At 41.2% G+C, this 19643-nt stretch overlaps 1 protein-coding gene across 1 annotated transcript in view; it reads right to left on the reverse strand.

The window, feature by feature from the left end:
• ANKRD29 (ankyrin repeat domain 29) overlaps nt 1-19643 on the reverse strand; it is a 91557-nt gene that overhangs the window by 16271 nt on the left and 55643 nt on the right. The window contains exon 5 of the mRNA XM_082258104.1: nt 12398-12496. Coding sequence (XP_082114230.1) covers nt 12398-12496 — 99 coding nt within the window. The remainder of the gene's footprint in view (nt 1-12397; nt 12497-19643) is intronic.

Consider the following 19643-nt stretch of genomic DNA (forward strand, 5'->3'; position numbering starts at 1 on the left):
GACTGAACAACAAACTGCCCTTTAAACACCTATGCACTTGCAGCAACGTGCAATTTCTACATGTGCTAACTTATAACTTCTTGTTTATGTGTAATGCAAAGAGGGAAACATTTGTGGACAGATTTTCTGTAGTGCAGATGTTCTCCAATGTACAACAATAGGTAAGTGAGTTTTGCGCATTTGTATGTAAAAGGCAGCGCTGTCTTTTAACTTACTAATGCACACGCTATTGTCCATGAGGTCACAAAGAGTCAGACATGACTAAACGACTGAACAACAACCACAACAGCAAACATTTAAAAAATATAGTTATATTAAAAATATTTTAATGTTAACTGTTCATCCATAGCACAAAATATATGTTTACTGAAGGTGCACTATATTTTTCTTTTTTACTTAGGTACAGCAGATTTAATATGAAAACTATTTGTAAATTTTTCCAAAGTGTTCTGCAAAACTGTAGTCTAGCTTCACATGCTTACATGTATTTAACACATACATGGTCCACCTGCCTATCTGGCTCCTGTCAGATTCAGGGATCCCAAGGTAGCTGGGGCAGTGCTGTATTTTGGCCTAGGCCAACAAGGCCCAAGCCTAGGGCGGCACTTTGCAGGGGGGCAGCAAAAAAGCCCCCCCCTCCACCTGAGACTCTATTGGCCACTGGTTGCTAGAGCCGCCTCTCTCACCCCCCTCTCACTCACCCCCTCTCTCTAATCCCCCCCTCTCTCTCTCACTCCTCCTCTCTCTTCTACTCCCTCTCTCTTTCTCTCTCATCCCCCTCTCTCTCACCCCCTCCCACTCTCACCCCCCTCCCTCTCTCCACCCCTCTCTCTCATCTCCCCTCTCTCTCTCATCTCCCCTCTATCACTCTTTGATGCCCCCCCTTCTCTTGCTCACCCACCTCCTCTCACCCCCCCTCTAGTGAGATCTCAGGGGTTCGTGCTGGGACTTGTACTCCTTCAATTTTGGAGCGGGGCAAATTTATATAGGTGTGGGTATGGGGGGCGCCCAATTTTAGTCTCGCCTAGGGCAGCACAAAACCAAAATACACCACTGAGCTGGGGTCCAAAGTAATTGACCTGCTTGAAATGCTATAGCTGGCCCAGGAATTTTAATGATGGGTGTATGCCATGTTTTACTTTACAATTTTCCAGATGATACAGACTTGTAAATCAGATATTCTCTAACTCAGCTGCAGAAAGCAATAAATGATACTAACTTGTTGGTACAAGATTTTATTCATGTAATGTACGCGTTCACAAGTTAAAAATAAAGATGTACGTGGACTTTTTGCCAAGCTTACCCTACCTCACCTAAGCCATCTCCCTTATGGGCACATGTTCATATGGTAATTCATGTTCAAAGCAGTCAGTGTGCTGGTTAAATAAGGTCACTGACTTCTTCCTGAAGCTAAAAATTGGTTTATGAGTAGGAACTAAAATAATACATTGTGCAGGTTTTGCATTGCTAAGTACCGAATTTGAACCAAAAGAAATATACTCCACACATAACCTTAAACAATGATAACAGCAGTGCTGATGACAAGGTCAGTTAATGAACAAATTAAGATGAAAGTTCTTATGGTCCATATTCTGTGGGTTCCTTGTAGACACATTTACTATGAGCTTGCCATTTTCTATAACAGCTGTGCTTAAAGTCATGTCAACTCCAGGCCAATAAACCTACTGGCCCAAAACACAGGAATTTTTTGTGATGGTATAGCAAAATGTTCAAATCCCATTTACATTAGTGATTCAAACCAATGTTCAATGGGATTTTAACTGATACCCATAAGGTATATTATATATTATAAATATAACGGTACAGAATTTATATAGCACCAACAGTTCACGAAGTGCTTTACAATATAAAAGGGAGACAATACAGTTACAATACAATAACATACAAGAGGGTTAAGAGAGCCCTGCTCAGAAGAGCTTACAAATCTATTAGGGTGCAGCAGATAGTACAAAAGTTTGCAACTGCAGGGAATGAGCTGATGGAAGTGGTAAGATTAGTTGGAGGTGTGATAGGCCTCCCTGAGGAGATGAGTTTTTAGGGATCACCTGAAGACAGCTAGAGTAGGAGATAGCCAGACAGATTGAGTTAGAGAGTTCCAGAGGATGGGAGAGGCTCTGGAGAAATCCTGGAGATAAGCATGGGAGAAGGAGACAAGGAAGCTTGAAAGCAGGAGGACTTGAGAGGAGCAGAGAGGACAGTTTGAGTGATATTTGGAGACAAGATGGGTGATGTAGCTCTTGGATGAGTTGTGGATGGCTTTGTATGTTATAGGTAATATTTTGAATTTTATTTGCTGGGCGATCAGGAGCCAGTGGAGGGATTAGCGGAGAGGGGAGGCATACACTAAGTGGTTGGTAAGCTAGATGAGCCTGGCAGCAGCATTCATGGTAGACTGAAGAGGGGATAGCCTATGGAGAGGTAGACCTATGAGAAGAGAGTTTCAATAGTCAAGGCGAGTGATGACAAAGAAGTGAATGAGTAGCTTGATGGTTTAATTAGTTGAAAAGGGGCATATTTTAGAAATGTTACAGAGGTGAAGTCTACAAGCTTTTGACAACAATTGGATTTGGAGTCTAGGATTACACCTAGTAGTGTTATGTAACGCTATCAGCCAAATGATCAGACAAGTGGTGATGTGCAATTTCTACTTTACTTAACAATGAAAATCAGCTTAGATTACACAGGAGATCATGTGAACAGGGGTTTGTAGTACAAAACTGTAATATGAGCAATAGGAAAGCATGGGTAAAACATATGAAAACAATTCTACCGGAGTTCTACTAATGGCCACTGGATGGCAGCAGAGTGCTCTGAGTTCAGTTTACTGATAGAATAGAGAGCTGAAGAATGTCACGTGTCCAAGGTAATAATCGTTCATTCAACAGACTGTGAGCTGAGGGGATTTCCTGCTGGCACAGACTTCACACTGGCACTGCTGATGCTGACTTTGGTCAGGAGGCTCTTGGGGCTGCAGATAGGCCCACACCACTGCTTGGACAGCTTCTCCGCATGGACTGTAACAGAGTCGTCTCCAGTGACTGGGGCTTGGCCAGATGCTATGTGCTCTTGTGCTTACTGCTGGTGGCCCGTACACCAGAATTAACAGGGGAGGACCGAGCACCTGGGGACAGCTGACTTGCCCAGTCACTGCTGTCTCATCAGGCAGGATCTCTCTGAGCACAGGAAGCTGGGAGGAGCTGGCATGTATACTCCTTGGGCTTGTCAAGGAGTTCAGGGGATGCTGGGAGCCCAGAGGATTGTGGAAAGTTGAGTTAAAGGGACTTGCACCTGAATCTGGACAAAGGGGCACCCCACTACGGTACCCTGGCATGAGGGGAGGAATTGATGGTTACATTATTGATTACTATGGAAAAATCATGGAGGGGGGCACAGGCAGGAGGAGGAGAACCAGGATAGAGCAGAATCTTGGAGGCCAAGGAAACAGAGTTTATTGGGAAGGAGTGGGTGGTCAACAGTATCACAGGCTGCAGAAAGGTCTAGTAGTAGGAGTACAGAGTAGTGGTAATTGGTTTTAGCAGTTCATAAATGGTTACTGAGTTTTAGTAAGGCAGTTTCCGTGGAGTGCTGCGGGCGAAAGCCAGACCGTAAGGGGTCACAAAGGTTATTTTCGCTGAGATTGGAGCTAAGACAGTTGTAGACTAAGTGTTCTAGAGGTTTAGAGGTGAATGGGAGCAATGAGATGGGTCTTAAGTTATTCAGGTTGGCGGGGTTCAGTAAGGGCTTTTTAAGTATGGGAGTGATCTGCGCATGTTTTAGAGGGAAGGGGAAGGTGCCACTAGAGAAGGAGAGATTGAAGATGTGAGTGAGGGAGCATAGGATAGAAGAAGAGGGTGACCGTAGTAGTTGTAAGTGAACAGGATCTAGGGGACAATTGGTTAGGTGGGCATCTGAGAAAAGTTTTGTAACACCTTCAGTAGTAGCCAGTTAAAAAGTGGAGAGTGTTGACTGTGCTGTTAATAAAGGTATGTTGAGCGGGAAGATATATGCACAGTGGAAATATCCTCATGTATTGCATCTATCTTGTCTTTGAAGTGATTGGCAATCTCTTGGGCAGTGGGTGAGTTAGTGAGTAGAGGGAGTGGGGGATGAGACAGAGAGTTAAAGGTTGAGAACAGCCGACAGGGACTGGATGACAAGGTATTAATAGGAGAGACAAAGTAGGTTTGTTTGGCAGCATGGAGGCAGGAATTGTATTTTAGGAGAGAAAATGTATATAGGGTGAAGTCCTGCAGGGATATATGTTCGTTCTTTGGGTCATATGTTCCAGCCTTAAAAAAACTGCTCACTGAATTTAACAAAATGTATACAAAATAAAAAATTGTACATAGGATGTTTATATGGTATTGTCATTGTATTTGTGTCTGGAGCATGAATGACTGTTTCTTGTTCTCTACAAGTCTCATAGATAAATATGCTTCTTTAACCACTTGCCAACCAGGTCGGCTCTTTTTTGTGAAACAACGTACATTTACAACGCTTAGTGTAGCAGTTAGTGTGCCATCGGAGGTATGCGTATGCCCCAATTGGCTAGAGGGGGAGCCAATCAGCGGGTCCGGCCGCCCCGATGTCTGCCAGATACCCACGATCGCTCCCCGTGGAGACAGAACGGTGGTCTGCCAATGTAAATACGGCAGACCGCTGTTCTGTCAGTGATGAACACAGGGATCCTATGTTCCTCCTATTTAGGAACACAGGTCTCTGTGTTCATCCACTGAGCCCATCCAACACACAGTTAGCAAGCACCCCCTAGGCCCACATTTAACCCTTTGAACGCCTCTGGTGTTTACCCCTTCCCTGCCAGTGTCATTAGTACAGTAACAGTGCATATTCTTAGCACTGAATACTGTAGTAATGTCATTGGTCCCCCCAAAAGTATCAAAAATGTCAGTTAGGTGTCCAATCTGCTCGCCGCAATGTCGCAGTCCCGCTACAAATCGCTGATTACTATTAAAAATAAATAAATAGAAATTACATAAATCTTTCCCCAAATTTGTAGACGTGATAACGTTTGCGCAAACCAATCAATATACACTTAATGGGATTTTGTTTTATCAAAAATATGTAGCAGAAAACATATTGGCTTAAAATGATGAAAAATTTTGATTTTTTTTTTTATTTTTTTATTGGGAATGTTTTATAACAGTAAAAAATATTTTCTTTTTTGTCAGAATTGTTGCTCTTTTTTTGTTTATAGCGCAAAAAATAAAAATTGCAGCGGTGATCAAATACCACCAAAAGAAAGTTTTATTTGTGGGAAAAAAAGGACAACTATTTTTTTGGGTACAGCGTTGCAAGACCGAACAATTGTTAGTTAAAGTAATGCAGTGCCATATCGCAAAAAATTGTCTGGTCATTAACCACTTGCCAACTGCCGACAGTAATCCTACTGAGGCAGTGCGACTCCCCTGGGTCCAGCGACGTAGACCTACGTAGCTGGACTCCTAGGCTCACTCCCGCTGTGCTTAGACACAGTGGGAATCTGGCCGGAGGAGGAGAGGCGCGATCACCACCTCTCTTCCCCGATCGTTGGGGAAAGTGAGAGAAGACCCGCCTGCTTATGTAAACAAAGCAGGCGGATCTTCTCAGTGACAGACAGGAGGAGATAACAGGATTCAGCATAGCTGAACCTGCGATCTCTGTCTGTGTCATAGAACCTCCACCCCCCCCCCCCCCACACGTCAGTAAGCATGAGGCATACATTTAACCCTTTGATCACCCATAGGGTTAACCCCTTCCCTGCCAGCATTATGACAGTAACAGTGCATATTTATAGCACTGATTACTGTAGTGATGTCACTGGTCCCCCCAAAAGTGTCAAAAATGTCAGTTAGGGGTCCGATCTATCCACCGCAATGTCCCAGTCCTGCAAAAAATCACAGATCGCCGCCATTACTAGTAAAAAAAAACAATAAAAATGACATAAATCTTCCCCCGAAGTAAGTAAATGCGATAACCTTTGCGCAAACCAATATAAATACGCTTATTGTGATTTTTTTTTACCAAAAATATTTTACCAAAAATATGTAGCAGAAAACGCTCTTTTGTTGTTTATAGCGCAAAAATTAAAAATCTTACAGGTGATCAAATACCACCAAAAGAAAGCTCTATTTGTGGGGAAAAAAAGGACGTCAATTTTATTTGGGTACAGCGTTGCACAACCACGCAATTGTCCATTAAAATAACGCAGTGCCGAATCGCAAAATAGGGCCTGGTCAGGAAGGAGGTCAAATCTTCTGGTCTTAAAGTGGTTAAGGGGGTAAAACCTTCCGGTCCTTAGGTGGTTAAGAAAAACACAGTCACCTTTCTGTACATACTGAGGAAAAGAGAAAGGATTACATATACATTGATAGATACAGTGGGGAAAATCACTATTTGATCCCCTGAAGATGTTGTAAGTTTGCCCAGTTACAAAGAAATTAAGGGTCCATCGTTTTTATCATAGGTGTATTTTAATGATAGAGACAGAATATCAACAAAAAATCCAGAAAAAAAGACATAAAACAAATGCTATAAATCAGGGATATGAAAACTGTGGCCCTCCAGCTGTTGCAGAACTACAAGTCCCATGAGGCATAGCAAGACTCTAACAGTCACACAAGCATGACACCCAGGGGCAGGTTCTTAGGGTCATAGTCAGCATTTTCCTTCCTCCAAACACGACAAGTCAAGTTTGTGCCAAAGAGCTCAATTTTGGTCTCATCTGACCACAGCATTTTCTCCCAACCCTTCTCTGAATCATTGGCATGACTGTACTTGTGCCTTCTTGAGGAGAGGGACTTGTCGTGTTTGGAGGAAAAAAAATGTAGACCATGACTTTGCTGACTTATCTGTGAAACGCATAGAGAACAAGAGGGGGTTGTTCATGCTCCAGCTGCAAATACACTGATAATACCATTTTCAAAACCTATTTCCATTTTTGTATTTGTATAATGTAACCCTATCCTAATAGAATGCACATACAATTTATGGCAAAAACTGTATATGATGATTGTGTTCTGTGGATTGTTTCCAATATTTTTATGAAATACACCCTGCTATATCAATTTTAAATGTTTTTTTTTTCAAAGCCATTTAGTATGATATACCTTTGGGTATCTGTTAAAATCGCATTGAATTTGTTTTTAATGAAAGGAAAATGAAAATAATTCTATTTCCAGGAGGAAACCACTAAAAGTATCCCAGTTCTGCTCTGGGTTTCTTTATCTTCCTATCCTAACCCCTTGTTTCAAATTTCTTCCTCTCAGCTTCCTTCCTTTCCCTTCCCTTCAATTTTGTAACCTCTCCCACAACATATGAGCTTCAATTTTTAAAGAGAAGTATGGGTTTGGGGTTTTTTTCCAGATTCATACTTACCTAGGTAAAATAAATGAATATCCACGCTACCAGAGAATAGCAGCTAGCATTAACCACAATGTGATAAAAGGAATATGAAATAAAATGCAGCACTAGAAATTAACTTGTGTATATCCAAAAATTCAGGTGCGTACAAGAGCAATAGCCCACATAAGCACTAGCAGCGCTAAATACAACCTATCTAGACAAGGTCAGCGGATATATGGCTATATACATTTAGCAAGTGGATCCTTTCGGACCAATATTGTTAGTAAAGTCCAAAAAAAGTTTTTGGGGTAGGAGTCCTTCAGAAAGCAAGGTGTATAGGGGACTCAGTGTTCTGATGTAAATAGTAAAAACCAGTGCTGCATAACTCAGAATCTTCCTTACTGATCCTACAGCAACCACCAAGATCCTTCACCACACCGCTGTGCTCCCCCCTATAGCGTGCACACGTACCCTTAACACTTGGGTAAAGCGCTTTATCCAACCAGAGATCCTCCACTTTAAAATGGCGATCCTCCTTGGCATTAGACTCCAACTGGTAGAGTAATGGTCAGCACCTGCTCCTCTCCTCTCACATGCAAAGAGAACGACAGGGACCCATAGCGTAATATGCACACACTAAACTTTTATTAATAATTAAAATCACACTCACATGGGATGAAACATGATTAGGCAGAAGTACATGTCCAAGACAATATCCCGGTCCTCCCGCCGTCAACGTTGTCCCCACTGAGCCGCACGATATGGGTGATCCTGCCAGCGATATCCCAAAACGTCCGGACTCCAATGGCGTGACCCGGGGACCCCTAGGATAATCTAAATGTACCAAGATAGACCGCGTGCTCACGCCCTTGTGTATATGTTTCCTTAAAATAAGAGTCCACTTCAAGATGATATATGGAGCAATCCAATCCACCAGAAACACCTTTGTAAGTGAAAGTCCATAAGATCAGTGACTGGAACAGTAAGAACCTCCACCACACCAAAGGTAGCCGATTGGCCTCTTACCGGATAAATATGACCACTGCTCTCACAATGGTCACCAAACGCCTTATGCTCAAAATGGAAGATCAGCCCCGGAAATTGCCAATGGATAATCCCAAGGGATCCAGGTATCACATCCCAGAGACAGGAACAGTCATACATCACCTCTCCCGGATATTAGGATACAAAAAGGGGGAAGACCATAGAGTAGTACGTTCCAACATATAAAAATGTATTTAAAATGGATACACTCACCGAGTATATATGTATAAAAGACCTTCAGTAAAAACATCAGATGCAAACAGAGACCGCTGTGAAGCGGCAAGTCCGTTCCGGCTTGTGACCTCGACGCTCGCTGGGAAGGTGGATGCAGCATTGCTACAATTCTGTAGCTGTCCCCCACCGGGTCTAAGACTGAGAACCGAGCGATCAAACACCGCCAATCGCTTGGTTCTCAGGGCTCTCTGCTCTGCCCCCCTTCCCTGCACTCACTGGAGTGCTGGGTTTTGGAGGGGGCGGGAGTGGCCAGCTCAGGCTCTCAGCGGCTCACCGAGAGACCGAGCCGAGTACCGGACCAGGCATCTGAACAATACAAAAGTTGTGCTCAGCTGCAAACGTGTGAAATCAAAAAACTGCTGCAATCAAACACTCCTTGAATAGTGAGGAGAAAAAAATGTAAAATAAATAAGATGCGCTATTTTTGACGGAGATATTTTCCTAAAAATTGATTAGGTAACAGATGCAATAAACAATCTGCAATAAGCAAAATCAAACAATAGTGAATGTTCAAATGGCAAAGTGTCACTTAATAAGTGAAACTCTTGTTGCCTGGAGGTGGTAAGCGGCCAATTCTCACATACACGAAATTGACTCTCACAGTAAAACTGACAGCAGTGTGCAGCAATACAGATGATGATGACACTTTTTATTAGTATTGGTTTTACATCACTTGTAAATGTTTAAATAAGATATTATCACCATAAGCACTTTTTTATTGAGTAAGTTACATGAATTATTATCAGAATATTACATTATCAATTTTATTCCATTGATTAATATATACGTCTTTAAATGTTTATATTTTATATTTTATTCTTTAATTTAGAATATTTTACACCATTTGGAAATATATATATAGAAGGATTTAATTGGATACACTTGTTTGAGCACAAGATCACTATAAGCACTTTATTATTTATTGATATATTATGTTTATATATTTATCTATTTATATTGTGGAAAACTATATAAGGTCAAGAGATATTTTGGCATATAATTTGAATTTTATTTGATACATGTGAAGTATAATATTTAAATTATCATTATTCAATTTATTCGGTCACATTTTATAATTTGTTGACATTTACTGCTGAGCCAAGATACTGTATATAATTCCCCTGAAGCGCGGTACTCCCCCCCCTCCCCCCCTTATTCACCTCACTGACACGACTCCTGAGTCACATTACAGTCCCTCTCCACGCCAGGTGATCCCTTTAGTCCAGTCCAAACAACACTGACAGCCCCACTCCGGCTTGCCCTGCTCCCGCCCCTGCAGACCCGCACACAAGGCTCTGGCCACTCCAATCGGCTCTCTTGCACCATGACATCACAAGACACGCTCAGTCACCCCCTCTGCCAGACCCGCCCCTGCTGGCAACTCCCAAACACACTGTAGCAGGCACTCAGATGATCTCGACCAGCCCGAGCGTCACAGCCATATCTTTTGCTGCCAACCTTTTCCTGTTACTGGCATTTGCTCGCTGCCAGTAAAAATACTGATGTTTGGCAACACTGATAGCAATCTGTGGTATTGACTTCTAGTCATTTTTTATTGGCAGTGTAAATAACTAATGTTGGATCTTATATAAATTATACCCATCTCTAAATGTTTTCAAGCAATTATCCCTTTACTAGCAATAAAAAAACCTGACAGAGGTTCTAACTCTTAGCTCTATCCAAAATAAATACTTGGCTTGCAGCTGTGGCATGGTATTTACATACAAAATCCCTATTTGGCTATAAAAAAAGTGGACATTCAGAAGGCAACAGTTTGTTATATACCGTACTGTATGTCTATGAATTTCATCCCCCACCCCCTCCCCCCAAAAAAAAATTAAAAACCTGCATCCTTAGAACCCTCAGTTGAATAAGAGAATGGCCAAAAAAGCAATTTTATAGTTTATTCTGAAAGGGAAAAACATCCACCCTAAAGCAATCAGATAAGTAACCGGGCAGTCAAGTGTCCCTAAATAAACACCCTACAATGCTGTTTTTTATTAATTTAGAAGCTGTTACTATTTTGTGCATTTAGGAACATTTCCAGCCAATTTGAACTAGAACCAAGTGTGACAATTCAACATTTTTACACCTCTTACAGTAAAGAACTCTTTACATACAAGGAAGTAAAACCTTTTTTGCCTTTAGTCACAAATAATGCCTCAGCATCTTTTAAACTAATAAATAATTTGTTGTAAGAGAGGCTTCCCATAGGTAGCAAACATCCCTCATTGTAGGCTCTGGCACATGTCTGGTACTTGGGCTAAAGATACGAAAATCTTCCTTTTGTGAACAGGGCCGCTGTTAGAAATCATGGGGCCCCATACAGCCTACCTGACAGGAACCCCCCCACCTACAAATTTAAAAAAGGATAATTTTACTAAGAATACAGTAAAATCATTATTAGCAGACACAAACACAAAATAAAGAAATACATATATTTTATAACACATATAACATTTTGACACATAAATAAAGCTCTGTGTGTGAATGAGGTCCTGGGGCTCATTCACATGGGTGCTGTGGCCTGTACAAAATAAATCAACAGCTGTGTGCAGGTAGTCTATGTTACGCTTTGGGGCCACAGTGGCCGCAAACACAGACAAAGTGCATTCGGGGGCCACTCACATAGAGTAAAAGGAGGCTCTAGTCACAATACTATATGGCCCAGAGAACCCATGTGAATGAGACTTTAATTATATGCCTTTTTATTTTCAATAATTTTTACAATTTAATTTTTATTATTTTTTACAATTTTTTTTTTTTTTATTTACAATTTCTTAACAGACCTGTTGGGAGAGGCAATTTGGTAAAATGATAGGGGTCTAAACTGACCCCTGATGTCTCACTTTTAATACAAAGAAAGTGATTGTGGACACAGTCTTCAGTCTCTATCTTTGCAGCCTCAGATGCACAGAATAATTAAACTAGAAGAGCTCTGCACAAAGCTTCTCTTCCATTCCCAAACGGAAGCATAGTAAATACAGATTACTGTGCTTCCTGTTATGAATAAACACAGTGAGAGTTCATTACTGATCACTTACTGTAATCATTCAGAATCCAGAAAAGGAAAGGGCCAGTAAATAAAACATTTTTACCTGCCCCATCTCACTCTCCATCCTGACACCGATCCCCCGTGCCCTGCAGCAGCCAGCGGGAGTGAGAGACGGGGATGCCGACAGCACTGCAGGGGAACTAAGGGGGGTCTGAGCAGCAGAAGGAAGGGGAACCTGTACAGGAGGGGTGATCAGTAAAGCTGCCTGCAAATTTATTGGAACTGATCCCCTTTAGTTCCCCCCTGCAGCAGCTGAAAGCCAGTGGGATGGAGGAGGAGGGGAAACCAGATTTCAACTGCTGCAGGGGGACCTACAGGGGATCTGTGCCTGTAAATGCCACCCCACTGCACTGATTACCCCATCCTGTGCAGGTTCCCCTTCTTTCTGCTTGTCAGCTGCCCGGCCCCCCTGGTAAATGTGTTATGGGGCCTTGGCCTCATACAGGAGGACCGGTGGTACTCCCTTATCGGCAGCCCTGGTAATAGATACATCTGTCACTTTGATCATTTCCTTTCTAGGTAATGGTTCCATGTAACTGAATATGCATTTTTTATGTAAGTGTATTGATCATAACAAATATGAATATGGATGAATGCATATAGAATTACACAGGAAACATGTGTGACTGCATTATCAGTTCCCGTATTCCCGTAATCACCCTGTCCACACAGGAGTGCAGTCTGTAATTAATGTGTACATACAAAAAGCTGGTCATGAATATTCGCTCCATTCTTTAGAAGAGTCTCAACCACTGTGGTGTGTCCATGCTGGCAGGCAGCCAGTAATGCCGTTCCTCCATCCTGCAAATAAGAAACATAGATTTCTGAAAGAATTTGCAATTCAATAGAATTCTTTATGAAGCTAAACAACTGTTTTACAAGCCACATATAGAAGCTGACATTTTTTGAGGTTTAGAGGCAGTGACAACATTTAGAAAATAAATAGGCTTTTTTTCACTATTGTATAACAAGCAGGTAACTTATGAGTCTGAGGATCACGGGCTAAGAGAGGTATATAAAACTTTGTGACCTAACCTGTGACCAAAACCAAACCACCATTAACACAGGTACAACAGGAGCAACAACCAGAGGAACCGAGGGACTGAACGTGATCAACCTCTCCTCCTACAACCTAACACCGGAACAGAAAGAGGTACTATCACTAGGACTGTCTTTTTGCCCCAATAAAACTATGGATACTTTTGAGGCTATAAAGGATATTAACTTATTCGCACGGAATCTACTATTGAAATTCTTGCACCAGAAAAAACCAATAACTCAGGAACAACCCACACCACTGACGGCCGCGGAATTTCGAGCCATCCGAGACCTAAACTTATTACTGGAAGAAGGAGGCCTGAGTGACTCTGAAGAAAATGATGAACCCACAGATAGTGAGGATGAAATAGAGGAAGCCGCAACAACTGACATTTTCCGGAAAAAGTCACACAAATTCCCACCACTAAGTACAAACCCTACCATCGCGCTATTTGTCAGGCAAATGTCAAAAGACGTCGAAAAAATACAAAAAAACACCCGAACAACCAACTTAAATCGCGCACAAAAGAGAGCATTACAAGAATTAAAAGAGATTGAAAATATCACTATCAAACCCTCAGACAAGGGAGGAAACGTCGTCGTGATGGACAACGACCACTATGAATATATGTGTATGCAAATATTGGAAAACAAAAAATGCTATAAAGCCATCTCACCTCTCATGATAGGGAACTACAAGGAGGAATTTTACCAACTAGTAGACAGCGCGTATAATGACAAGGCTATATCTCAACCCCTCTGGGAATTCATTAGAACAAAACATCCGAGAACCCCAACCTTCTACTCACTGCCAAAAATCCATAAGAATCCAACAGACCCACCCGGCAGACCCATAATCTCGGGGAACGGGAATATTACGGAGAAGGCAAGTCAAGTCATAGACAACTACTTAAGACCGCATGTGACCCAACTGACATCATACACAAAGGATACGGTACACCTGCTACAGATCCTGGAAGGCCTCACAGTTCCAAAAGACGCATTACTGGTTACCATAGATGTAGAGGCTTTATATAATAATATTCCTCACTCACACGGCTTAAAAACCGTAGAAAAAACTCTTAACCAACAGAGCAACCGCGACAGGAAGTTTAACCAATTTATCTTGAACATGCTAAAGTTTATATTGAACCACAACACATTCTCTTTCGGTGGAAACTATTACCTTCAGGTCTGCGGAGTTGCCATGGGCACAAGTTGTGCACCTGCCTACGCCAACATATACCTCGGTGACTGGGAAAACGAATTTTTGACAGCAGAAGAAAACTCAGAATACACAGAAAACATCCTCTTGTGGCAAAGATACCTGGATGACATCCTAGTAATCTGGAATGGACCTGAAGATCTCTTGAAAAAATGCCTTGAAAAAATGAACAAAAACAACCATAACATGTTCTTTACCATGTCTTTTCATAAAACCAAAATTCCATTTTTAGACACATACATTTATAAGGACAACCAAGGGAACGTGATGTCAACACTTTATAGAAAAGAAACGGCAGGAAACACAATATTACATGCCACCAGTTTTCATCCGGAATCTCTAAAAAAATCAATCCCCTATAGTCAGTTCCTGAGACTAAAAAGGAACTGCACAAAAGAAATGGACTACAAAAAGGAAGCATATGACTTAAATTTGAGACTACAGGAACGAGGATATACTAAAACGTGCCTCAGAAAGGCATTTAACAAAGTCCAGGAAAAAAACAGACAGGACATCCTCTTCAAGAAACATGCCCCTAAGGCCAAAACGGAACAACCAACAAGGTTGATTTTACGATTTTCCAATGAACATAAACAATTAAAAAAAATACTACAAAAAAATTGGTCTATATTGACCGAAGACCCCAATATAAAAGAATTGGTAACAGAAAAACCACTTGTTACCTACCGGAAAACAACCTCACTACAAGAAACACTGGTTCACAGCGAGTTTAAAACCAAAAAGGATCCTTGCCAGACTAAAGGCACTTTCCCATGCGGATCATGCGCACAATGTTCAGTTATCAAAAAATCCACATATAAGACACTACCAAACGGAGACCAGTTCACCCCAAAACATTTTGCAAACTGCAAGACCAAAGGGGTGGTCTACCTTATGGAGTGCGAATGTGGCAGCTTCTACGTAGGGAAAACGCGACAAGAGTTCGGCATAAGAGTTAACCAGCACTTACAAAGTATGTCCATAAGCAACTTTTATTTACCATTAGGCCGTCATGTGGCCAATCATCACAAAAACCATATGCCCAAAGTCCAATTCTCCATACTGGACAGGATTCATATCCCCCCCAGAGGGGGGGATTGGAATAAAGTGCTCCTCCAGATGGAACTTCGCTGGATAAAGAAACTAAATGCAGCCCACCCACCGGGCCTGAATGAAAATGTCAGCTACCGCCCCTTTTTGGAGGGCTTTGTATCTGGGAAAACAGATTAAGGCACAGTAACAAAAGACCTAACGTCAGATATTTATTTTTCAAAAAAACCCCCCTCCACACATGGAGGACAACCTACCTTGAAAAACACTATCCCCTTTCGGAACTTTCCGATATTACATCTAAAAACACCCTGCTGGGATCGAACATTCCCTGACCAAAATCAAGAACTTCATGTTTCATCCATATCACACATGAACAGCTCTATACTAATTGCTGCTCAAAATAAATAAAATAAATAACCTATTTTTTTATTTTTATCTATACTTATTTTTATTATATATAACCTAAATGGCGTTCCCCCGTTTGGATGTTTTCAAAAAAGCCTAAAATTGGCTTCCAAATGGCACGTTATTTAGAATAAATCAATTCACTAATTGCTATACATCGCCTGAAAATTTAAAAGCCTGCTTGTTCTCTCCCCCAAATAAACCTCATCCGGCACAGGTAACCCCGGTGATCAAGACCGGGGAACAAGGAGTTAAGCAGACCTTCTATCATCCTCTGCCAATAGGACCCTGAATTGGGACCCAAACTCCGCCTCCTGTGTCGGCGGCCGCATGAAATGTACCGTTCAGATTGAAGACAGGATGCGCGCGCACCCGCGACGCGTCATCCGGCAAGGATCTTCTGTTACACAAGCATGCGCCTATTGCGCATGCGCGAACGATATAAAAGGCCGGGAATCTCAAACAGGGCGTCACTTCCCTCGAGCTGAGGGACGGTGAGGACGCTCGGACCACGCTACTCGGACCTTCCACCCTTCTTCCCCCTTAACCAAAGGACAAAACTGTAAGTATACCATAGTGCAAAAGATGCACTGATGGTATCTTTATACTGGAATACACTTTTGACAAGACTTTTCCTGTTCACTATATTTAGAACAGGAACAGTTGGACCAGCACCCCACAGTGGAGACCACTGGAACTGTATAGCATTACAAGACCAGTCGGGACAACACGCCACCTAGTGGACAAATGCTGGAACCAATATTGCTTATATAATTCTATGTCACAAAGTAAGTACTAAAACAATATGGAACATATAAAAGTAAATATTGTTCTTAAATATTTAACCAAATACTCCCTTCCATATACAGACCTGACCTAATACGGGTTGATCCAATACCTTCTTCCCTCAACTGGTCTAGAGAATATACTTAACCAGTAAGTACATAACCAATACCACTGGCACATGTACTATAAACATACAAACGTATACTAATACCGCCACCTTATACATCCCAGTAGCTTTATCCTGTTGATTCATATGAGGACCGGAGGACCACAAGCAGGCCCAGGCAATTCTTTATCTAAGTATGTATCACATGACCTACCATGAAACAAATGTCTCAGGATGGTCAAAAAACTAAATACCCTTACTACCATTTCACATATCTTGCAGAGATGGTTGACATTTTTCCTTGACAAAGGCTCCCCGCCGAAACGCGTAGGAATCCAAATACTCTCTCAAACAAAGATCCAACGCCAACCATAGACGTTTGGACCACAAGAGAGAGACTAATGTCACATTTCCACCATGTCACTTTTTTCATACTATTCTCCTTCACTCTCACCTATGGGTTCTTAGCCCATACATCACATGTAACATATGTTCTGCTAAACCAGAAATGTATGATAATTTCTTTTATGTTATTTTGAAATAAATATTATATTTATACTTAGAATACTTTTGTGTATATTAGCCCCTTTAAAGTCCCACAAACCTTGACTTGAGGCACCAAACCTCTTTCTTCAAAGATATTTAGGGATTATGGCTAAAACTGAACTATAAACTCCTTAAGGAATCGCATACCCAAAAACTTTGTGACCTATTTCCTTTGAAGGCATTGTACACTTTCAAATGTTTTTGTTGTTTTATTAAGGTTTTAGTAGAGTTATATTTATTGTGCTGTTTGCTTGCTCTACCTTGTAATGATGGACTCACATGGTATGGCTGCAGTTTGTAGTGTCATGGCTAATGGATTCCCTCACGGTCATCTGTTGCTTCAGCTAGCTGGTTCCTATGCTCCAATGGGACAAGGCAACTTCTAGTTCCAGCTCATACAGAATCCAATGCATGCCTTGCCATTTCCTCCGTGTTGCATCACTAATGTGGGAGTGCTAATGTGATGAAACACATCATCTCCTAACTGCATTAATGATGTACAGTATCTGTGTGTCTGTCAATGCTCTGCCTTCTTGTGTATGTGTCAGATAATATTACTGTGTAGCTCTCACCTGCACCAGCAATAGACTGAGAAACTCAGCGATTGTGGGATATGTCGTTTTTCTTCACAAGAAGTGTCCTACAGACGGAGGTCATGCTGTAACCTGCGCAGTGTCATGCATGCCTCATGTCTCAACACAAACTGAAACTGATGACACAGGAATGTGAAGATTTACTCTACTATAGAGTAAACAGACCAACAAATACGCCATGAAACGGCATGATCAACACTAGTCTTAGGCCTCATGCCCACAGGGTGTTAAAAACACAGCTTTAAGAGATGTTTGACTTTTTTTTTCTGCCTCTCTATATTAGCCCTTGTGTCCATGCACACATAGGCGTTTACATTTGTTTAAAGCAAGAGCTTTTGGAGGCAGACAAAGTTCCATCACTTGCGCGTTCAGGAGAGAAGAGTCTTGACAGAAAAACTCTAGATGATAGGAAACATGTCTAAACATGCCTAAGCGCTAGGGGCGTTTAGCTCTTGAGAGTTAATACATTCCGATGGCCAGAATAAATTAATATTCTGGCCAATGAAATAAATGAATACAGTAAACCCCCCTCCATTGCGGGGGTTACGTTCCGGACCCAGCCGCGAAAAGTGAAATTCCGCGAAATAGAAAAACCCTATTAAAATGCATTGTAGGCATGTTTATTTTACTGTCACTGTACGTGTAGAAGCATTTTAAGGTCTTTAAACACACTTTTAAAACAATAGAAACTCATTTAAACACATAAAAGATACTAAGAGACATAGCAAGAGCTATGGAAAACACAAAAATATTTCATTTTTAATGATTTATATAGTAAAATAACATTACAAAAAAAAAACGTGAATTACCGGGACCGCAAAAACTGAACCGCGATGGAGCGGGGGATTACTGTAAATGGAATAAATGGAATACATGCGTCTAAACACGCCTAAACAGGTTTGCAAAATGCAGCTTTAGACTTATTTTTTAAGCTGCTTTTTCCTCCTCTGGAGTAAAGGCATCCAGGGGAAGAAAAAAGGTTCTGTGTGCATGAGGCCTTATGCAAGTAGGAATGTTACCATTCCTTTAATGAAAACCAATCATTTGAGAATCATGCATGCTGTCATTATTGACCTCTCCATCTGAAAATGCTAGTTGCTTGGCTACTTTGACGCCAGCCTTGATTCAGTCCTTTGAGTCACAGACTCACAGCAAGCAGCAAGCATGCAGATTACCCCTTCTGACATTTTTCTTATTTGCATACATATTTCAGGCTTGTGACTCCAAAATACAATGAAATTATTGAATCAAAATAACTTGAACCCTACGCTGTCCACAATAAAAAATATAAAAGTTTGATTTTAGATATACTTAAAAAAGTATAGGATAGCTTCTTGTCAGTAAGAGAAGACAAATGTCAGCATTATCTGCATTGTTAAGCCTCAGAAATACAAACTAAAGCACCCAATAATAGTGGTAGGGTCCTCTCCCACTTGCCTGTACATATCACAAATTCTGACATCTGCTATAAGGCCATTGGCATCAAGGGCAAAAATATAAAAAGAAAACTTTTTGGGTGTAAGCGTCCTGACTACAGAACAGCTGGTTTTGTGGGGCCAATTCTCTCTTTTTGCTGAAAGTGGAAATGTCTATGAAATGAAAGAAATCGTCTAAAGTTGTCCACTATGAGATCTCAGAAGTTATCCACAGGGTGAATTTACATTGCATCTATAAAAAGGTCGATTGCATGGAACCATGATTCCCTCCGATCCTTTCGATCACAATGGTCCTTATGGTCCCAAACATGCTTAAAAGATTTAGAACTCTAGGTAAGAGGGCCGATCCCCACTTGCTAACCTCTAATCCTGCAAATGATATAATATAACTCCAACACCTACTACATCTCCTGAAATACCCTTCTAACACAAGTCCTTGATCACTCCTGGACCCTACTTCCCCTCCCACCCCCTAAAACCCCACCCTGTACCCCTTTATTTCCTACCTTATATGTTCTTAGTTAGTTCATTGCTTTGTTGCTCTAGCTTGAATATTGATTGTTCACGATGAACGTTAACCTTTACATTTGAGTTCTTAACTGGAGAATTTTGATGATAAATATTAGATTTGTGTAACTATATCTTCTAACTATGCAAGTATGCAATTGTTGATGTTCACTGTTATACATGTCTTTTTTATATTAATAAAAAATATTGAAACATAAAGTTGTCCAATACCTAACAAAGAAATGAAATTCCT

Source organism: Pelophylax lessonae (genome assembly GCF_965119305.1).
Source record: "Pelophylax lessonae genome assembly, chromosome: 5".
Lineage (NCBI taxonomy): Eukaryota > Metazoa > Chordata > Amphibia > Anura > Ranidae > Pelophylax > Pelophylax lessonae.